General features: G+C 33.9%; 5 protein-coding genes and 1 pseudogene across 8 annotated transcripts; all 6 read left to right on the top strand.

Moving 5' to 3' along the window:
• Positions 1-150: 150 nt before the first annotated feature.
• Positions 151-2722, top strand: OstDelta (oligosaccharide transferase delta subunit). The gene is made up of 4 exons (XM_015926983.3): positions 151-594; positions 779-1075; positions 1296-1385; positions 1448-2722. The coding sequence occupies exons 1-4, from the start codon at positions 268-270 to the stop codon at positions 2669-2671; spliced, it is 1938 nt and encodes a 645-aa protein (XP_015782469.2). The 5' UTR covers positions 151-267; the 3' UTR covers positions 2672-2722.
• A 1309-nt stretch (positions 2723-4031) lies between these two features.
• LOC107360348 (toll-interacting protein B-like) lies at positions 4032-6117 on the top strand. Its single transcript, XM_015926982.3, has 3 exons — positions 4032-4668; positions 4880-5081; positions 5345-6117. The coding sequence occupies exons 1-3, from the start codon at positions 4304-4306 to the stop codon at positions 5606-5608; spliced, it is 831 nt and encodes a 276-aa protein (XP_015782468.2). The 5' UTR covers positions 4032-4303; the 3' UTR covers positions 5609-6117.
• A 409-nt stretch (positions 6118-6526) lies between these two features.
• On the top strand, positions 6527-7948 carry LOC107360344 (RNA polymerase III subunit F). Its single transcript, XM_015926979.3, has one exon. It carries the CDS (start codon positions 7021-7023, stop codon positions 7915-7917), a length of 897 nt encoding a protein of 298 aa, XP_015782465.2. The 5' UTR covers positions 6527-7020; the 3' UTR covers positions 7918-7948.
• A 1264-nt stretch (positions 7949-9212) lies between these two features.
• LOC107360345 (DNA-directed RNA polymerase III subunit RPC6 pseudogene) lies at positions 9213-10279 on the top strand (annotated as a pseudogene).
• Positions 10280-10574: 295 nt separating this feature from the next.
• Usp10 (ubiquitin specific protease 10) lies at positions 10575-16810 on the top strand. Of its 4 annotated transcripts, none has more exons than XM_015926975.3 (9): positions 10575-10686; positions 11672-12121; positions 12185-13711; positions 13779-13870; positions 13938-14047; positions 14139-14529; positions 14615-14737; positions 14821-15124; positions 15598-16810. In XM_015926975.3, the coding sequence occupies exons 2-9, from the start codon at positions 11674-11676 to the stop codon at positions 15837-15839; spliced, it is 3237 nt and encodes a 1078-aa protein (XP_015782461.1). In that variant the 5' UTR covers positions 10575-10686; positions 11672-11673; the 3' UTR covers positions 15840-16810. The 4 variants fall into 4 exon arrangements, with proteins under 4 accessions (XP_015782461.1, XP_015782459.1, XP_015782462.1 ...); XM_015926973.3 differs by having other exon boundaries at positions 12182-13711; XM_015926976.3 differs by lacking the exon at positions 10575-10686 and adding an exon at positions 10724-10914.
• Positions 16811-17006: 196 nt separating this feature from the next.
• Positions 17007-18838, top strand: LOC107360346 (uncharacterized). The gene is made up of 2 exons (XM_015926980.3): positions 17007-17389; positions 17500-18838. Exon 2 carries the CDS (start codon positions 17600-17602, stop codon positions 18836-18838), a length of 1239 nt encoding a protein of 412 aa, XP_015782466.2. The 5' UTR covers positions 17007-17389; positions 17500-17599.
• Positions 18839-19067: the final 229 nt, after the last annotated feature.

The raw sequence follows: 19067 nt of genomic DNA, 5'->3' as shown, positions 1-19067 counted from the left end.
GGAAAAGTAATAATCGGCTGAAAGTAACCGGTTACTCTAATCTAAACCAGTAACCAGAAAGTCTTTACCAATGGTTTGTCAGCTTTAAGGGGAAAAGCTTTACTTTTTCCTCATTTCCGGGGGTAAAATTGAACAGCCACAGTGGTAATCTCTTTCACGTTTAACACGTCAGGTTTAATTTGAACAAAATTAAACCGAAATTCCCATTCAATTTAAATTTGCTCCTTTAATTTAAACTGCTGTTTTTTCTATTTAAACCCTTGAAACATGATTCGGGTGTTGTTATTCTTGGGTTTACTTGTTACCTCTGTGTACACATCTTTAACACCTAACACCTTCTTGACCAGTGAAGACAAAGCACGTTTAAGTGATTTGTTTAAATTGGATGAGCCTTATAATGACATTCCTTTTAATAATTTATATTATTCGCTTGTTGGTTCAACGGTTTTATCAAATGATAAACTGTTCACTATCCTCAACACACAGCAAACTAAAAAAATCTGTGATTACATTCAAACTGGCTTGGCCGGTACCAGTCCAGTGTTGGAAACCATTTATTTCGCCTCGTCGACCGGTAAACTGTTAAATTGTCAGGTTTGTATTTCTTTATATTTTGTTCCCCACGCTCGATTCTGATACTCGTGGTGACTTGTACTTTTGTTACATTGTCGCTAAGTGAGAATCGTAAATTATCAATCGGTATATCCTTCCTATGTAGTTAAATTTGTCTATATCAGTGACTGGAAATACTGATCACATTTTTTTTCTCTTTAATTAGGTACAAGCTAATGCAAAAACAATTAGTTTTCTGGAAAACAAGATTGTCGCTGATGTTTCTGTCTCTGATCTCTACAAATCGGCTTTATCGTTAATCAATCTCGGTAAACCTGTAGATGCGCCCAAAATCAGCAAATTATTACAAGCTGGTTTGAAAAAAGATGACTCTCTTCTGAATGCCGGACATGCTTTCAGATTAGCTGCTCATCTTCAAGGTGCTGGGAATGCAGCTCCTTTCTACGAAAAAATTGGTGATGTTGTCATGCAGGCTGATGAAGTCGATGGACGTTTTCTTCAGGTTAGCTATTAACATTCTTCTAGATCATTTTCGTTCATTTTAAGAATGTATATTTCTAAACATTCTTCACTCGATACTGTGTTGGAGATCCTCTTTAATAACTGGAGGAATCTCTGTCAAACATATCGAAGAGTAATGAGAGGATTTATATCCAGCTTTTGGAGAATTTTGTCTCTTAATTAGTCGGAAAAATCATCTAACAAATATTTTTCTTTTTCAGTTTGAAGGTGGACTTGGAGTAACTGCAAACATAATTTTAGGAATATATTCATTGGCTTCTTCGCTTAATAAACCTCCTGGTCTAACAAATGTGAGAAAAGCATGTGGTTTTCTCGTTAAACAAACTCTAATTGTAATTTCTCATTATTTCAGGAGCAAGTTATCAAATTCACTAATTATTTCTTAAATCGCAAAACTGTTCAAACAGTGAAAGGTGCTGCTGACTTACTCGATGTATTGAAAGTTTTATCGCAAAACAACTATCATATCCCGGTATGTGTAAGTCTTTATGGCAGCTCATCTATCAGTGAAGAGAACCCATTGGTTAGCGTTCATGTTACTAATGTCTTGGGTCAAAGCTTGGGCTCTGAATTGTCTGTTTCAAGTGAATCAACTCTATGGACTGGCAAGAAAGCTTTCAAGGCTGTCCAAGGCGACTCTACCATGTTTGCTTTCGATTTAATCGAGATTAAACCAAAACGTGGTCCTCATAGTCTCACTATTTCCGTCTCTACAAGCAAACCAGATTCCAAACTTATCGGCAATACCGGTGCTGAAATAAAAGTAATCATTCTTACCAAGGTTACTGTAGAAAATGCCGAAATTGGAATCGTTGATAGAGATCAAACTACGTCACTTAAAATGACTGCTTTGCAATATCCTGGGTATAATAAAAATATCCTGGAAGTTGACCAACAGCAGAAAATAGTCATGAAATTCGCATTAAAAGATTTAATTTCTGGTGAATACTTGACCCCTCATCAAGTATTCTTGCAAATCCTTAATGATGAAAACAAAAAAGAAAATATTTATGTAGCAGAAACAGAAAGTAACACAAATCTTTACAAATTCGATCTCAATATGGCTCAGAGAGCAAAAGATTTTGGTCATAATTCTGGATTGTACCATGTTTCTTTGATTGTTGGAGATCCTGCAATTGCTAACCCATTTGTTTGGAAGTTAGCCAGTCTAAAGATTTCATTTTCATCTGGTTCAACTCAAACAGTGAGAGATCAAGCTCCTTGGATGACGGCAACTTACAAATCTAAGCCAATAATTAATCATATTTTCCGTCAACAAGACAAGAGGCCACCGACCGTCGTATCTGATGCTTTTGCTTTGTTAGTCTTAGTTCCTGTCTTTATTCTGTTCGTACTATGGATAAAGCTTGGAGTGAATCTCTCTGGTTTCTCATTTGGCCTGAGCGGATTAATCTTTCATCTTGGTTTGGGTTCAATATTCGCCTTATTTACTTATTTCTGGCTCGAACTGGACATGTTTTCAACTATCAAATATTTGTTGGGACTTGGTCTGGTCACATTTTTATCCGGTCACAGTCTCCTGAGCAGACTGGCAAATAAAAAGAGTGACAAATAGCTTTGTATTTAATTATATAATAGTCTTTTCCATTAAATATATTTATATTAATTATTACTTTAACAAGAAAGTCTTTTTCCTTCACAAATGTAATATGAACAATCCATGATTTTACTTGAAAAACGCATTCATTATGCACTCAATTCACATTGATCATTACAAGCCACTTGAAATATTGAATCATAGATTGTTCAATTTTTTTCATCAGACACTGTCCGACTCTTCTATCATCGAGTTCATATTCTTATCTCTTCTTCCTACTTCCTCAAGTCTATTTCCGAGTGATTTGGTATAAAATCTTGTGCAAGTCATACACAACCTTCTGAAGTATGCATCAATATTTTTGGGTAAGGTCCTAGGATTGGTAACACTGGCGTGGCTTCACAAGACTTTTAAATTTTTATCCAATGGAATTAACTCTGAGTTTCTTGGTGAGTTGAAGTTTTATTGACACTCTTAAATTCATTAATATTTAATAATAGTTGATCATGGACAGTCTTAAATGAAAAATAAAACAAGAAAACGCGGTTAACAAAAGTAAAGGGTAAGGGTGGCGTGAGGATTAAGGAAATGAAGGTGACAAAGTGATGACTGATTACTTTATAATATCCTGGTTTTTCTGGTAGAAGACTATGGCATATTGGCGGGTTAATCATTATTTTTGCAAGTGAGTAAAGCATGGTTGACTCTAATTTCTTCGCCGATCTAACTATTTTCATATCGATCTAACTAGCATAATCAACTATAATTTAATATTAATGAATTTAAGAGTGTCAATAAAACTTCAACTCACCAAGAAACTCAGAGTTAATTCCATTGGATAAAAATTTAAAAGTCTTGTGAAGCCACGCCAGTGTTACCAATCCTAGGACCTTACCTATTTTTGATATTTCAAATATTAAATTCAAAAGTCATAAAGCAAGTTGACTAACAAGAAGAACGGGAATCACTGGATGAATATTCACATATTCACTTTAAAACGGATATTGCATTGAACAGAAGGCTATGAATATCATTGTATCGATATTAACGCTAGTAAGTTACATTAGTAACTAATGATTAGTTGATAAAAGTACGGTCAAATAGTGATTATTACCGTGTGTTAAACTATGGTCGAATTATAGCGAAAAATATTGATATAATTTAGGTTAGTTAAGTTTCGATAATTTAGCAAATGGCATTGTTATTCGTTCTAATTAAAGTGTTGTGTTTTTCGTTTGTTGCATATTATTCCCGAGACCGGGTATAGAAATGATTAATCGATATTGAAATTTCATTCCAATAATATCATCAATACTTTTATCGTTATCCAAATACAAACACATGAGATAGACATGGTAATTCTGACATCATTCTTTTTTAAGAGCTAATCTGACAGAGTGAATGAGTTGATTTGAGTGTGACAATCTTATATTTCCCTAGTTCTACTTATTTTTTCACTGCCATCAACAACACATCTACCTGCGTTATTTTTGATTTCTCCTACTCTTTGTTTTGGCGTAAAATCAATTCTATCTGTTTTGTTGACCTGTTTGTAATTGATTACTTGTTTGTTTCTTTTGCTGCTATAGACACCAATAAGTGATACTATTGAAATACCTTGGTTCCAGATTTGTTTCCATCGGAATAGAAATGTCATCAATGAGTGGAATTTATAAAGATCAACCTCAGAGGCGATTTCAACGTGACCGTGTTATGCTTCAACTTCCAAATGACTTCCTTCGATTGGATAGTGATTTACAAGAGCCCGAGAGGCATATTAATCTTGATCAGGAAGCTGCTCTTGCCTTACAACATCAATACACTAACTATAACGGTTTTACTGACAACATTAAGGGTAAACTTGTGATTACTGTGGTTGAAGCTAAATTGGTTAAAAATTATGGTGTTACTCGAATGGATCCCTATGTGCGTTTAAGATTAGGCCATCAAATCTATGAAACTAGAACCTGTTATAATGGCGCAAAAAACCCAAGATGGAACCGTATTTTTCAATGGTAATTTATCGAAATACTTTGAAATCATGTCTCTGAGAACTCCATTGATACTTTATATTAATAGATTTATAGATTGAGATGTGTTGGTCAAAATATGTGCTTTGATTATTTTTCTCAATGGTTCTTTTATTTGTTACACTCAAACTAACTTGTTTATGAGTTAAATTAATTTGTTTCCTATTTAATTATGCATCTTATTTACTTTCCGTAGTTCCCTGCCAAATGGTGTTGATACCATTCATATTGAGCTATATGATGAATGTGCATTCACAATGGATGAAAAAATAGCATGGGCTGAATATAAGATTCCAAGTCAGATATTTACTGGCGAAACAGTCGAGCATTGGATTCCATTAGATGGCAAACAAGGTGATGGTAAAGAAGGAACAATTTGTTTGATTCTTTCATTTGCAGTAAGTAACCCATTATATTCATAATTTTTTATCTAAATCAGTATTCAGCTCTGCAATCATCTGAAAAGATCTGTAAGAGCCAAGATTAATCCTGTTGATTGTGGAGATGACTTTCCAATATTTTCAACATTGTTTATTACTAATCACTTGTGTCATGAAAAGCATTAGAGTTTGTCATGTTAACTAATTATATACAAGGCAAGCTATTCGAACGGAGTAAATAAATTTAATTATATGAATTTTATTTTTATTCTCATTTGCAGCCCATTTCTAGATTGATTGGCCAACAACCACGATTAGCTTATGTAAATTTTAACCAGCAGCCACAGATGGTCATGCCTGTTAATCAACAAATAGTTCAACAGCAACAACCGCCAGTACAAGTTACCATCACGGAGGAAGAAGTTGACCAAATTCAAGAAATGTTTCCAAATGTTGACAGAGAGGTTATTAAAAGCATTTTGGAAGACCAAAATGGAAACAAGGAAAGAACAATCAATGCATTGATTCTGGTCAACAGCGAATAATTGGATTGGAAGCATTCTATTTGTCAAAATAATCTTGATTGCTTGTTGATAAACACTTTTTTTACTTTCTCTCGTGCCATTTTTACCTTTTACCATCCAATGTAAAAATTAAGAAACAGACTCTGGTGAAGATTTCGAGTTATTTCATGATTCATTAACTGACTGCACCTTTAAATGATTTTCATCAGTTTCTTTGATTGGTAACGGCTTGGAGCATCTGACTATTCAGCTGACAATTTCTGATTATCGACATACTCGGATACTTAGGATTATATCAGCTGATTTGTCGTAATGAAAAATTTTCAGATTTTACACAAATTTGAAATTTACACAACCACGTGTGCTTATTTGAATTGCTTCGATGTCTCTGAACTCTATAATGTTATTTGGAGTTAAATATACCATCGATTGTGATGCTCTTTTTTCGAGAATTTCTAATGTCTCTTGAGATCTTCTTGTACCAAATATCATTGAATCCATCTCAATAAAAACTTTCCGATCGTTTTTTATCATCTAGATTAAAATTCGTGTCAATTTAACAGAACAAAGATAAATACTAATTGTATGTAATATGATATTAAATGATTATTTTTGAATTTGCTTTAACTTATATTTTACAATGTTAGGGATTTATCAGATCAAACTTCAAATCAAATTAAACACAGAATGTTAAGATGTTCATCATAAATTAATCTTCAACCTTCTATGAGCATTTCAAATATTTAGTTATCGATACGAACAATTAAGATAAGATCAAGTTTCATTACAATTTAAACCATTTCAGTCCATCTAATTGATTCAAACAGTAGATAATTGTTCTTTTAGAATGAATATCTATTTCATAATTAAGTTGCATGAATGATTTTGTTGATAATTTTTTGGCAAAATATTAGTTAACATTTTACATAAAGATCGGGTAATTTTATTTAACAAATTGATTGATTTCGAGCAACGTCATCTAGTGATTTCAAGTAAAGTAAAAATGCTGATGCATCCTTCCAGTGCGCCATCTTGATTCTAACAGAGTGAATGTACAGCACTTGTTTTGAAATTTCTGAGGCGATTTCTCATGAGTGCTATTTAATAAATATTCTCATTTTTTACTTCAGTTTGAACCGATATGCGATTGATTTTTTTATCAGCTTTTATGTTGCATGCTTACAATTCTCGTTCCTTAGTTCAAGTCTTTTCCTCTGTGACAGTTTCCTAGTGAAATTATTCATTTGACGTGATATCCTGTGATTAGTTTCCACTGAGGTTCACCTGTTTTAACCATTTGATCTATTCCTTAATCTTATGCATATTTTGTCTCGCTTTCTCATCTTATTTTCCTTATTTGTCTTTCTATCTTGAACACATTTTCATCTTCTGGTGTGGCTGTTACCATTTTGGTCTGCTGTCTCATTGCCTTCATGGATTCCACAGAAGGTAAAGAATTTGTTGCTCGTTTTTTAAATCTTTTGGAAACTAACAAGAATGGAGTTAGTGAGAAAACTTTACAGTCCGTATCAGATTCTGTTAGTACCAAAATACGAGCTGAATGTACCAATAAGCTATTGGCTGGTGGCAAAATTGAACTTTTGAAAAAAGGAGGACAACTAATTTACAAGTTGAAAAATGAAGATCAACGACTCGAAACTGATGAAGAAACTGTGATTTATAATATAATTGAAGAGGCTGGTAATATTGGAATATGGATGCGAGACATAAGATTAAAGTCCAAAATACCACAAATACAATTATCCAAACTTTGTAAATCCATGGAAAGCAAGAAACTGATCAAATCAGTAAAGTCCATCGCAGCTAATAAGAAAAAGGTTTATATGCTTTATAATGTGCAACCTGATGATTCAGTTACAGGTGGTACTTGGTACTCCAACAATGATTTCGAGTCTGAATTCGTTGAAATTTTGAATTCACAATGTTTTAAATATTTGTTAAGAAAGGCTGAAATCGCTCGGAGTTACTCAAGCCCGATAGAAAGAAAAAAATCTTCTTTCGTAAGTTCATACGAAGTTCTTGACTATATTAACGAAACGGGCATAAGCCGGGTCACGTTATCAAAAAAAGACATCGAAGCAATTCTCGAAACACTCGTATTTGACGGAAAAGTTGAAAGAACTGTTTCAAATGATTCTAGTGCAAGTGATACATCTGATAAAATGTATCGAGCAATTAACAGAACCACAACTACAACCAGTTTAATGAGAATGCCTTGTGGTGTATGTCCAGTTGCTAAAGATTGCCATCTAGATGGGGTCATTTCACCCATAAAATGTATTTATTTCAATGATTTTTTTGAAATATGATTTTTATAATAAATTCTTAGACTGTGATTAACTATCTGTGTCATCATTTACAGTCGTGTGTCATTCTTTCGCTTATTAGACCCTTACTCAACAAATCGTTGTCAATTTAACAAAACAAAGATATTATACAAACTACATAATAATTTATGTAAAATGATATAATTGGTGATGTTGTCATGCAGGCTGATGAAGTCGATGGACGTTTTCTTCAGGTTAGCTATTAACTATTTTCTAGATCATTTTCGTTCATTTTAAGAATGTATATTTCTAAACATTCTTCACTCGATACTGTGTTGGAGATCCTCTTTAATAACTGGAGGAATCTCTGTCAAACATATCGAAGAGTAATGAGAGGATTTATATCCAGCTTTTGGAGAATTTCGTCTCTTAATTAGTCGGAAAAATCATCTAACAAATATTTTTCTTTTTCAGTTTGAAGGCGGACTTGGAGTAACTGCAAACATAATTTTAGGAATATATTCATTGGCTTCTTCGCTTAATGAACCTCATCTATCAGTGAAGAGAATCCCTTGGTTAGTGTTCATGTTACTAATGTCTTGGGTCAAAGTATGGGCTCTGAATTGCCTGTTTCAAGTGAATCAACTCTATGGACTGGCAAGAAAGTCGCAAGACTGTCCAAGGCGACTCTATCATGTTTGCTTTCGATTTAATCGAGATAAATTGTTTTAAATTGTATTTTAATCTTTTGTTTTTTCTTTTTATTTCAGTAATTGAAGTGTCCTGCACACTATTGGGCCGATAATCTGGGTCTCTTTATTCGGAAAACCGTCAACTAATGTCTCTCTTTTGGCTGCCTCCTCAACCCTACCATATTATAGCAAGCTCTCTCGTCTCTGGTAAGTTTTTATAACAAAAGCCAATTCTAACTATGAATAAATTGAAACAAAAAGTCCTTACTGAAAAAAGACCTCAAACAAAAGATAACATAAGACATTATTTCATCATCTTGTTATGAATATGCTGGTGGATGGCTGGATTTTCCCTGGAAATTTATAACATGATACAACCATTGAAAAAGCAATTGAAGAACAAATAGAACTCCTAAAAATGTCATAACCCTAATGTAAAATTGAACAAAATGTAATCTTCCCGTGTAATCCAAAATACCCAAACTGGGTCTTGTACTCAGACTGCTATCTCATCAGAAGTTTAAAGTTTAAACTTCTGGTGTTTGTGCGGGCTACAGAAGTCCTCTGTAGTGGGCATGCGTAATGTATGGTCTTTTTTTGTGAAGATTGAAATAAAATATTTACACGATTTTTAAGACTCGGTATTTTATACTGTTTTTGAATTATTTGTTATTATTATTGTATTAAAATCTTTCAACTGTTCAGTGTACCTTTTGTAGACGAGTACCCAAGTCTGTTGTCGACGGTATCCCCGATATTTGCGCCAACTGACTTCTAATTTAATCATGGATTCCACAAAAGGTAGAGAATCTGTTGAACCTTTTTTAACTCTTTTGGAAACTTACAAGAATGGAGTTAGTGAGGAAACTTTACAGTCCGTATCAGATTCTGTTAGTACCAAAATACGAGCTGAGTGCATCAATAATCTCCTGGCCAATGGCAAAATTGAACTTCTGAAACAAGGAGGACAACTAATTTACAAGTTGAAAAATGAAGATCAACGATTTGAAAGTGATGAAGAAATTGTTATTTATAATATAATCGAAGAGGCTGGTAATATTGGAATATGGATTAGAGACATAAGAACAAAGTCCAAAATACCAAGCACGCAATTATCCAAACTTTTTAAATCCATGGAAAGCAAGAAACTGATCAAATCAGTAAAGTCCTTCGCAGCTAATAAGAGAAAAGTTTATATGCTTTATAATGTGCAACCTGATGATTCAGTTACAGGTGGTACTTGGTACTCCAACAATGATTTCGAGTCTGAATTCGTTGAAATTTTGAATTCACAATGTTTTAAATATTTGTTAAGAAAGGCTGAAATCGCTCGGAGTTACTCAAGCCCGGTAGAAAGAATGAAATCTTCTTTCGTAAGTTCATCTGAAGTTCTTGACTATATTAACAAAACGGGCATAAGCCGGGTCACGTTATCAAAAAAAGACATCGAACCAATTCTCGAAACACTAGTATTTGACGGAAAAGTTGAAAGAACTGTTTCAAATGATTCTAGTGCAAGTGATACATCTGATAAAATGTATCGAGCACTAAAAGAACCACAACTACAACCAGTTTAATGAGAATGCCTTGTGGTGTATGTCCAGTTTCTAAAGATTGCCATCTAGATGTGGTCATTTCACCCATAAAATGTATTTATTTCAATGATTTTTTTGAAATATGATTTTTAAAATAAATTCTTAGACTGTGATTAACTATCTGTGTCATCATTTACAATCATGTGGCGTTTTTTCTCGCATTCGACCCTTACTCAACAAATCTTTTAGAATAAATATCTATTGTCAAAATTAAGTTATAATTTTAAGAGTTTGTTGATAATTTTTTTGGCAAAATATAAGTTTGCATTTAAATAAAGTATTTTAATATGAAAACCGGGTAAATTGATTGATTTCGAGCAACGTCATCTAGTGATTTCAAGTAAAGTAAAAATGCTGATGCATCCTTCCAGTGCGCCATCTTGATTCTAACAAAGTGAATGCCGCAGACTGATGTTGTTTCGCAAATGAGAAATGGTGTTTTAAAGATGGCTTAAGGTTTATCATGGATTGATTAATCTAGCCGATTATTAATTATTTCTTTCCATTTAATATCGGATCTTAAAGTAAGTACTTTTACTATTTACATTTTATCTTTTTTTTGACTTGTAATTGTTACTCTCATTAGATGAGGTGTATTGAAAGCTGTATGTGTTATAATCCAAATTTGGTTATACATCAACACCAACACGAAATTGTGCTTTCCTTAGTGAACCATCCTGTAATGGACTTCCTAAACTGTCTTTTCTTCTTTTTTTAAAGGTTAAACCATATTAGCTCAATCTTTGGTTAAGGTGATCTTTGTTTTGAAATTTCTCATTTTTTTACTCCAGTTTAAACCGATACGCCATTGATTTTTTTATCAGCTTTTATGTTACATGCTTTCAATGCTCGTCCCTTGGTTCAATGTGTGTTTGTTACTGCCCCCTTCTCTCAGGTCTTTTCCTCTGTGACAGTATCCTAGTGAAATTATTCATTTGACGTGATATCCTGTGATTAGTTTCCACTGAGGTTCACCTGTTTTAACCATTTGATCTATTCCTTAATCTTATGCATATTCTGTCTTGCTTTCTCATCCTTTTTGTTCACATTCCTTTGATCTTTTCTCTCCCTTTCAAGATAGTAACATTTATCTTTTTTGTCCTTATCTCAAATTTTAACTCTTTACCTTAAATCCTGATTTAAGTTATCAATTTAGGTTTGGTCATCTTATTTTCCTTATTTGTCTTTCTATCTTGAACACATTTTCATCTTCTGGTGTGGCTGTTACCATTTTGGTCTGCTGTCTCATTGCCTGGAAGAGTTCCTAATGAGATGCTGTTGGTTATCTCTGTCTCTTCCTCTGTCTCTCCTGCTCTTTATTTTTTCCCTTAGTTTTTCTCTTTTCGTCTCTATTTCATAAATTATATTCTTTATTCAAAAATTCTTGTTGAAAACTCGTGGCTCTCAATATCTTTTATGCAATCTCTAGCTCTCCAAATTTTCATAGATGACATTAAGTCATAGATTTCATCAACCTGCTTGTTCTTTTTTTCATTCATGCTTTTGTAGAAATGGAATTTCTTGACATAAGGGATGCTACTGATGCCGAGAAAAAAGAAATCGAGCGCATACTGGCGACCGGTTGCGCATCGGTCGAGTTCCCATTCGATCCACAAGCAGAAGATATTACAATAAATAACTTAATATGTAAAGATGACCACAGTGGCCTTCATAGTTTAGAGAACAACTCTGTTAATACAATAGATGTTAAACATGAATTGACCGTCGACAGTAATCTTGTCGATGGTGGTACTTACCTCGGTCATGATGGCTCCAACGGACCAATCGCAGCTATTTCACCTTTTGGCGGACCTTTCCTCGCTAATCACCTCGGAACCGGTGTACCCTCCTCTGCGCCTTATGCTGCCTTATACAGTCCGAAAGGAGGATCTCTCATCCAAGCTGAAAATGGTGAGATGCTATTCTATGGACCCACTTATGTTTCCATGGCCAATTCAAGTAAGTGTCATTTACGAATAAGTATACTTAGGTCTATTCTAAAATTGACTTTTTCACTAGCAGCAGGACCTTCTCCCTATGCACCGATCATCTCTAACATATCTACCGTACCTGTCGTCAGTCAGACTATGGTTGATTCTTCGAAGTCTCGTCCTGGTCAACCTTGTACATCGTCATCTAGTTCAAGCAACATTGTCGCAGTCCCTAATCCTGTCACGGCTGGAATTACAACTTTACCACCTTCAATGGCAGCCCTTGATGAAGCCAACGGGAACAGAATTCCGGTCTCAGCTCCTTCAGGGGCCCCATATCAAATGACTATTCATCCACCTCCTCCACCCGGACCTTATCTTTCTGCTGCTGCATTTAGACCACATAGTGGAACCTTTTTACCGGTACCTCAGCACATGTATTCATCTTGTTTTATCCCCCTACCCTTGACTCAGTACTATCACATCTCCCATCTCCCATCGAATGCAACCTCCCCTTCTACTGCAGCTGTTGTTGCTGCAGCCACGGCTATGACCAATACAACGATCGAGAACAATCAAGCTGTTCCAAGTGGTGGTAATATGATTACAAATTTAACCTCTCCTACACCGACTGCTTCTCAGGAATCAGAGGTAGTCGAATGTTATCAGAATAAAGACTCTGTTGTCTCTGATAATGAAAATGCTCAAGAACGTGTTACATCGCCGCCAAACATCAATTCGATGGAAGAAACTGCTATCGCTCAAAGAGCTGAGGTAGTGCAACTGCAGTCTGTAAATCAACCTCAACGAATTTTATCTCAAAATGACTGCAATGAAGATGAAACTTGTGATACTAGTGATAAATCAGTTAAAACCGAACTAACAAACTCTGTTGTTGAAAATAGTGTTGATCCTCATCATGGTGAAAGGGTTAATTTACTTGGAACCTCTAAATTGCCTGCCAAGGACAATAATTTAAAAAATAATGAAAATTGTTTAAATAACAATACTGATCATATTGTTGGTGATAATAATGTAAATAATGTTCCCAAGGAACGCAATGTTAAAAAGGAATCCCGACCCAATGGGTCTCTTAAAAAAGACTCAAATGTAGATGTTATCAATGAAGTGGACAATATTAGTGTTAACAAAAAGCACGAGAATAAGGAAGTCAAAGGGACTAAAGCCTTCAAGGAGGTGAAAGACAATAAAAAGACTACAAATAATAACTTTTTAACTAATCATAGCACTGATTCTTCAACTGATTCATCTACAAGCTCTTTGTCTCCCTCCATCAACAATAGTCTCAATCAATCATCAACATCTTCCAGCTCAGGAGTTTATACTTCTTCTTCATCATCAACTCGATCATGGGCTGATTTGTTCAAAGCTAGAAACTCTAATCATAATTCTTCAAATTATTCAAATGCCTTTATCACTTCATCTTCCCAAATTTGTAATGCAACACAAATATCTCCTCGGTCATTTGTTAATGAAGTTCAGTCAGAGGATAATGTAAATCAAACAATTAATAATTCTATTAATATCAAAAAACTGCATGAAGCTTCTTCAGGTTTCAAAGTATTTCAAGAAGATGCCTTAGCCAATAAATTAGGAAGTAAGTATATTAATTATTCATAGGTATCTGACTTTAATTGATCCATCTGTGTTTTCTTCTTCTTTAGAACGGTTAAAGGATATACATTTAAAGCATTCCTTACCTTACCTAATGCCAAGAGGTTTTATCAATAGAGGGAACTGGTGCTATATAAATGCAGTAAGTTTAACTAAAATATATCATTAACTTTGGCCCAAATTAATAATTGTTTCACTTTTATTTTCAGACTTTACAGGCTCTCCTTTACTGTCCACCGTTCTATAATCTTATGCGAGAAATCGGGGAAATACCAGGTCTCTTTCGAGATAAATCCTCAACCCCGATCATCGATAGCTTGTAAGTAATTTTTAATGTTTTTAGATAGCTTTGTTTGATTTGATTTTGATATGATGGAATTCTTATCTATGTTTTTTTTCTGTCATTCCAGTGCAAAGTTTTTCTCAAACTTTCTGCCTAGTGAGCCAATGATTAAACGAGCTAAATCTAGCGACTTTAATGGACAAGATATTGCCAAAGGGGAATCTTTTGAGCCTAAATGCATCTACGATACTCTAGGTCAAATCAAAATTGAATGCCTTAAAGGCAAACAAGAAGATGCTGAAGAGTTTCTTAGCTCTATTCTGAATGGTCTCCATGATGAAATGGTATCTCTTTTTAAATATAACGAAAAGACACCTAATGGTGAATCTAATCCAGTCACTGCTAATGGCCATGGTCCAGATGAAAATAACCACGATCAAAAATTAAATAACGATGATAATGACTCAAATCTATGGAATGTTGTTGGACCCAAACATAAAATCTTGCCAACTCGCTCTGTAAGTTATTTGAATGTTTATTTCTAGTTGGTAAAATTCATGAATTTATTTTCTTATTGCTGATTTTTTTTCTCTTACCTAACAGACAAAAGTAAATGAGTCTCCAATCATGGAAATATTTGGAGGTTCCATGATTTCAGTAAGAACTGCTGGAACTGACAAATGTGGTAACAGACAACCTTTCTTCACTTTACAGTTAGACATCCAAGTACGTATGATTTTGAATTTTTATCTCACATATTAACAATCAGTTTAAAATGCTAATTTCACTGATATTTTCCTTATTTACAGTCTGACAAGATAAGATCTGTCGAAGATGCTCTAAAATCTTTAACAATGAGAGAGTCTATACATGGTTACCAATGTCCTAAGACTAAACAAACAATCGACGCAAGCTATCAAACTTTTCTTGACCAACTTCCACCTATTTTAATTCTGCATCTTAAACTGTTCATTTACGATAAAGATGGTGGTTCGAAAAAATTAGTCAAGAAAATCGATTATCCAATAGACTTGGAGCTTCCAAGGGAGTGTCTTCACATGGACAGAGGAAGTGATAAGAACAAATATTCTAAATCTTATAAATTATTATCAGGTAAGAGACTTTTTCTAAAGAAATGCCGAGGGACTCGTAGTAATCTTTATCACTTTAAGCACTTAATCAAGAAACATTTAGATAAAATCTTGAGCTTTTCCTACATCTATCTCATTTGATCTCATTAAAATTGAAACATGTGCTCTCAATTATCATTCATTAATTTGTAAAGTAATGAGTTGTTCTGTTTAATTCAATTCTAAAATCTATCTAGACTGCTAAAACTACAATTGAATAGAATTCAGGATTTTAGATAATCAATCAAAATGAATTGATTTTTTTGTTATTGATTCAATTATACACAATATGTATTGCTCAATCCTACAAGAAGCCATGTTTTTTTGTAACATGACTATTCAAGAAAAACTTGTTCACCATGCGATAAATGCAATCATTTGTTTCTCATAGATGGCGACAGACAAAATTGACGATTGAATTTAATTATTTTTTCTTATTTCTATTTTCATATTTAGTTGTTTATCACGATGGAAACGAGTCAGTTAAAGGTCACTACCTTACGGACCTATTTCATATTGGCAGCAGCAATTGGTTGAGATGCGATGATAATAATGTCAAAACTATTAGCGTATCACAATTATTGAATCCTCAACCACCTCGGGTTCCTTACCTATTATTTTATCGAAGATGTGACACACTAAGGAGCAGTAATTCAAGTCAACAACAGCGAGGATCCAACAATTCATCTTCTCATTAAGTTTTTCTTCAATTAGTCTACGTGCTTTCGAAAAATTTACAAAAAAAAGAGGAACTGAAGGAAGGGTTTTAATGTTGATATGTTCATCAATTTTCCTTCCCCGTTCTCTCTCCGATTGTTACTCAATGTAAATGTAGTCGTAGTTTCGCGCCAGTGTGGTGGTGAATATCCTTTCCCAGTTTTCCTTTAACCTCGCCCTCCCTTCCATCCTTTATTTACTGTCTTTCTCCATTTTGTCTTTTTTCTTGTTTTCAAGAAGGGTGAAGCTTAATTAATACTAAGAGCTGATCAAGATGGAAGGAAAGCTTAGAGAGGTGAAGGATGATATCATTTTCTCTTTGTAATCTTCATATTTCCTTCTTTTTTTTCTTTTTTCTCCTTTTACCTGGGCTTTTCTCTTCGCTTCACCTTTCACTTTCTTTAATCTAAAATTAGCACCCCTTCTACTTTTTCCTTTCCTTACCTTTTCTCCTCAATTCTATTTTTTCTTTATCTTTCTTTCTCTCCCTTCATCGTTATTATTGCCCAGTCTTTAACTGCTTACCATTTATTCGGAATGCTATCGTGTTTGCCCTTCTTGGTAGACTCTTTCCTCTCTACTCTTCCTCCTAGTGTCTCTGGTTGGAAGTCCATCCTTCATTTTGGTTCGATTGCTATGTTCATAACAATGGTGATAAAATAACTAACCGAATAACCATCTACTCATTACCAAGTTACATAATCAGAGACCTGAATGCCGTTAGCAGCCAAGCAAATTATAATAGATAAAGCTTTTTTAAAAAATCAACCTAAAATAATTGGTGAACAATTTGGAAATCCTGTTACTTCTAATTTGGTTCGCTTTAACTTGTTTGAAGACAAAAAATTCAATAAGATGATTATAAAAAAACTAGAAAGAGGGCCACAAAAAAAAACACATGTTCTCTTAAATAACTTGAATAAAAATTTTATTCAATTTTTGATTCGGTAAAGTCCTAGAAGTGTCCATTTTTTCACTTACGGCCTACTTGAAAAAAAAAGAAATGTCAAATCTTATATAAACTTAATTAAACGATAAATCGAGTGTAACCATTAAGGGTTTAGTATTTTCATTAGATGAAAACAACAATCATTCATTGTTTAAATAGACTGATAATGATCATCAGTTTAAATAAATGAATCTTAGCGTAAATGATTTTGTGCTTAACTGTTTATTCATCAAGTAATGATGACTGGAAAAGGTTAGTTAAGGTAAATCAAGTTGAAAGCTGTCAATTGATTTGGCCCAATTCAGGATCTACCTTTAGTAACAAGTAATAGTAGGAGAAGAAAGGGAAAATAGAATGTTCATCTTTACTTTATAATTAAGGCTGTTAAGGTAAAATTATAAGGTAAAAGTAGGAAAACAGTTCACCTAAATATAGCTACTATTTTTGATTCACATTATGATGATAAACTTAAATTGAAGTCAATGGTTGATTCAACAGACTGGTAACCGGTCTGCAAAAGTACTCAAACAACACACCAAACGGGACACTAACTGTTGTCTTCTTAAATTACTTTTACTTGTGGTAAGTTGAAAGCTTACAAACCACGATTATTAAACTACTGTACCAATATTTTAATCTTTGTGAATTAGTGTCGACTAATTTAATTTTTAATGTTTGTTAATTATTTCTAGTTTTTATCCAATTACATGGCTTGTGAATGTTGGTTTACATGATTTGGTGAAATTTGGTATTGTTTGGCAAAACTGTCGAGTTAACTTTACGCTGGTCATTATGAATATTTCACATTTATATCAACTCTTAATTTTCACCATTTTCTTACAATCAACATGTTCAATTATAATCACAAGTGTTTACGCTGGCCGAAAAAAGTTCAAAACATTTTCCTTCGATTTTCTTTTACCACCGATTGTCTTGGAAAAGGCAAATAAACTCGGTTTTTCATTTAATGGCCATTGGAGACTACAGAAGCCCAATTTTAAGATTAAATTCAATATGCCACTCAAGTTTCCTATCCACATGAATTACGCCAATAATTATGATGAGATTGATGAAAGTGGAGCACCACCAGCATCTGATTATAATGGACTAGGAATGCCTGATTCAAGTTCCTACGAAAACGATGGTTCACCAAGTGAAGCAAACGGTAATGGGGAATACAATCAACAATATCAATCAGCTGAAGCTGAAAATGGCAATGAAGGTAATGATAATGGTGACCGATTGCCGGAATATAATGATAAACCTAAAATGAAGGGGCCAATAATTACTTTACATGGTAAACTTCCTGAAGATATGAAAAACGAACCAATTTATCAATCTTCTAACAATTTGCCGAGTGGAGCCGATAAAATACCTTATACTGGTAAAGCTCAAGTTAGCTCTTTCATTGACAACGGTCAATTTATCAATGCTCATCAAACCAATATAGTCATGAAAAATAATGAGCCTCCTAAAAATGGTGATGGTTTGGTTGATGAAGCTTTTGAAGATCAATTGGAAGGCGCTTATGGTAAAACAGGAGCTTCCTCGTCATCAATTGTACCCAACGAACGTGAATCAGCATCCACCAAAGGAGACACTGGCAATCAATCAGATGAAGGTTCACGACGAGAAGACATTAGACGGTCAAAAATAGTTGGACCATTAATGGTTGCCAAAAAAGTTAAAATGTTGAAGATTCCTTTGTATGCTAAAAAATTAGCTCTCAATGATTATTCAAAGATTCACACAGTCAGATTGGGCTATAAAGGTGCTCCAGCTGAAAGTAGTTTCCTAACTCAATTCGAAGCCACTCCGGATGCTGTTCCATTATCGCTACCACGTTCCAAATATAGTAATTACTATTCATCACTTTCCTTTACTAATGGACTTCATGGAATCCCTTATGAACCTGTTGGTTTTGGTCCTCTTGGCACTCTTAAATGGATATCCAGAATGTTCAATAAACCAGGAATAGTGGTTCCACCAGTTCAATATAAATTACCATCAAAACACATAAGCTTGGGTTAATTCCTTTCCATTTGGTTGATTAGTCTGAAAGGTTGATTGTGAAAGTAACTCAATTAGACATTACACATTATTTTTTTCATAATTTTCAATTTTCACATGTCCTCATATTCATCTTTATCAATTCATTTAAGATCTTTATCCTTGATCTTTATCCCAAAACCACCGTCATAATACCAAGATATAGCCATATATTAATAAAAAACAGTCTCTTATGAATAAATTGACTCAT

This window comes from Tetranychus urticae, chromosome 2 (genome assembly GCF_039701765.1).
Source record: "Tetranychus urticae isolate SD_2017Ah chromosome 2, NJAU_TeUrti_SD_1.0, whole genome shotgun sequence".
NCBI classification, from domain to species: Eukaryota; Metazoa; Arthropoda; class Arachnida; order Trombidiformes; family Tetranychidae; genus Tetranychus; species Tetranychus urticae.
Note: the sequence above shows the minus strand (reverse complement) of the source record. Positions and strands in the feature narration are given on the sequence as shown.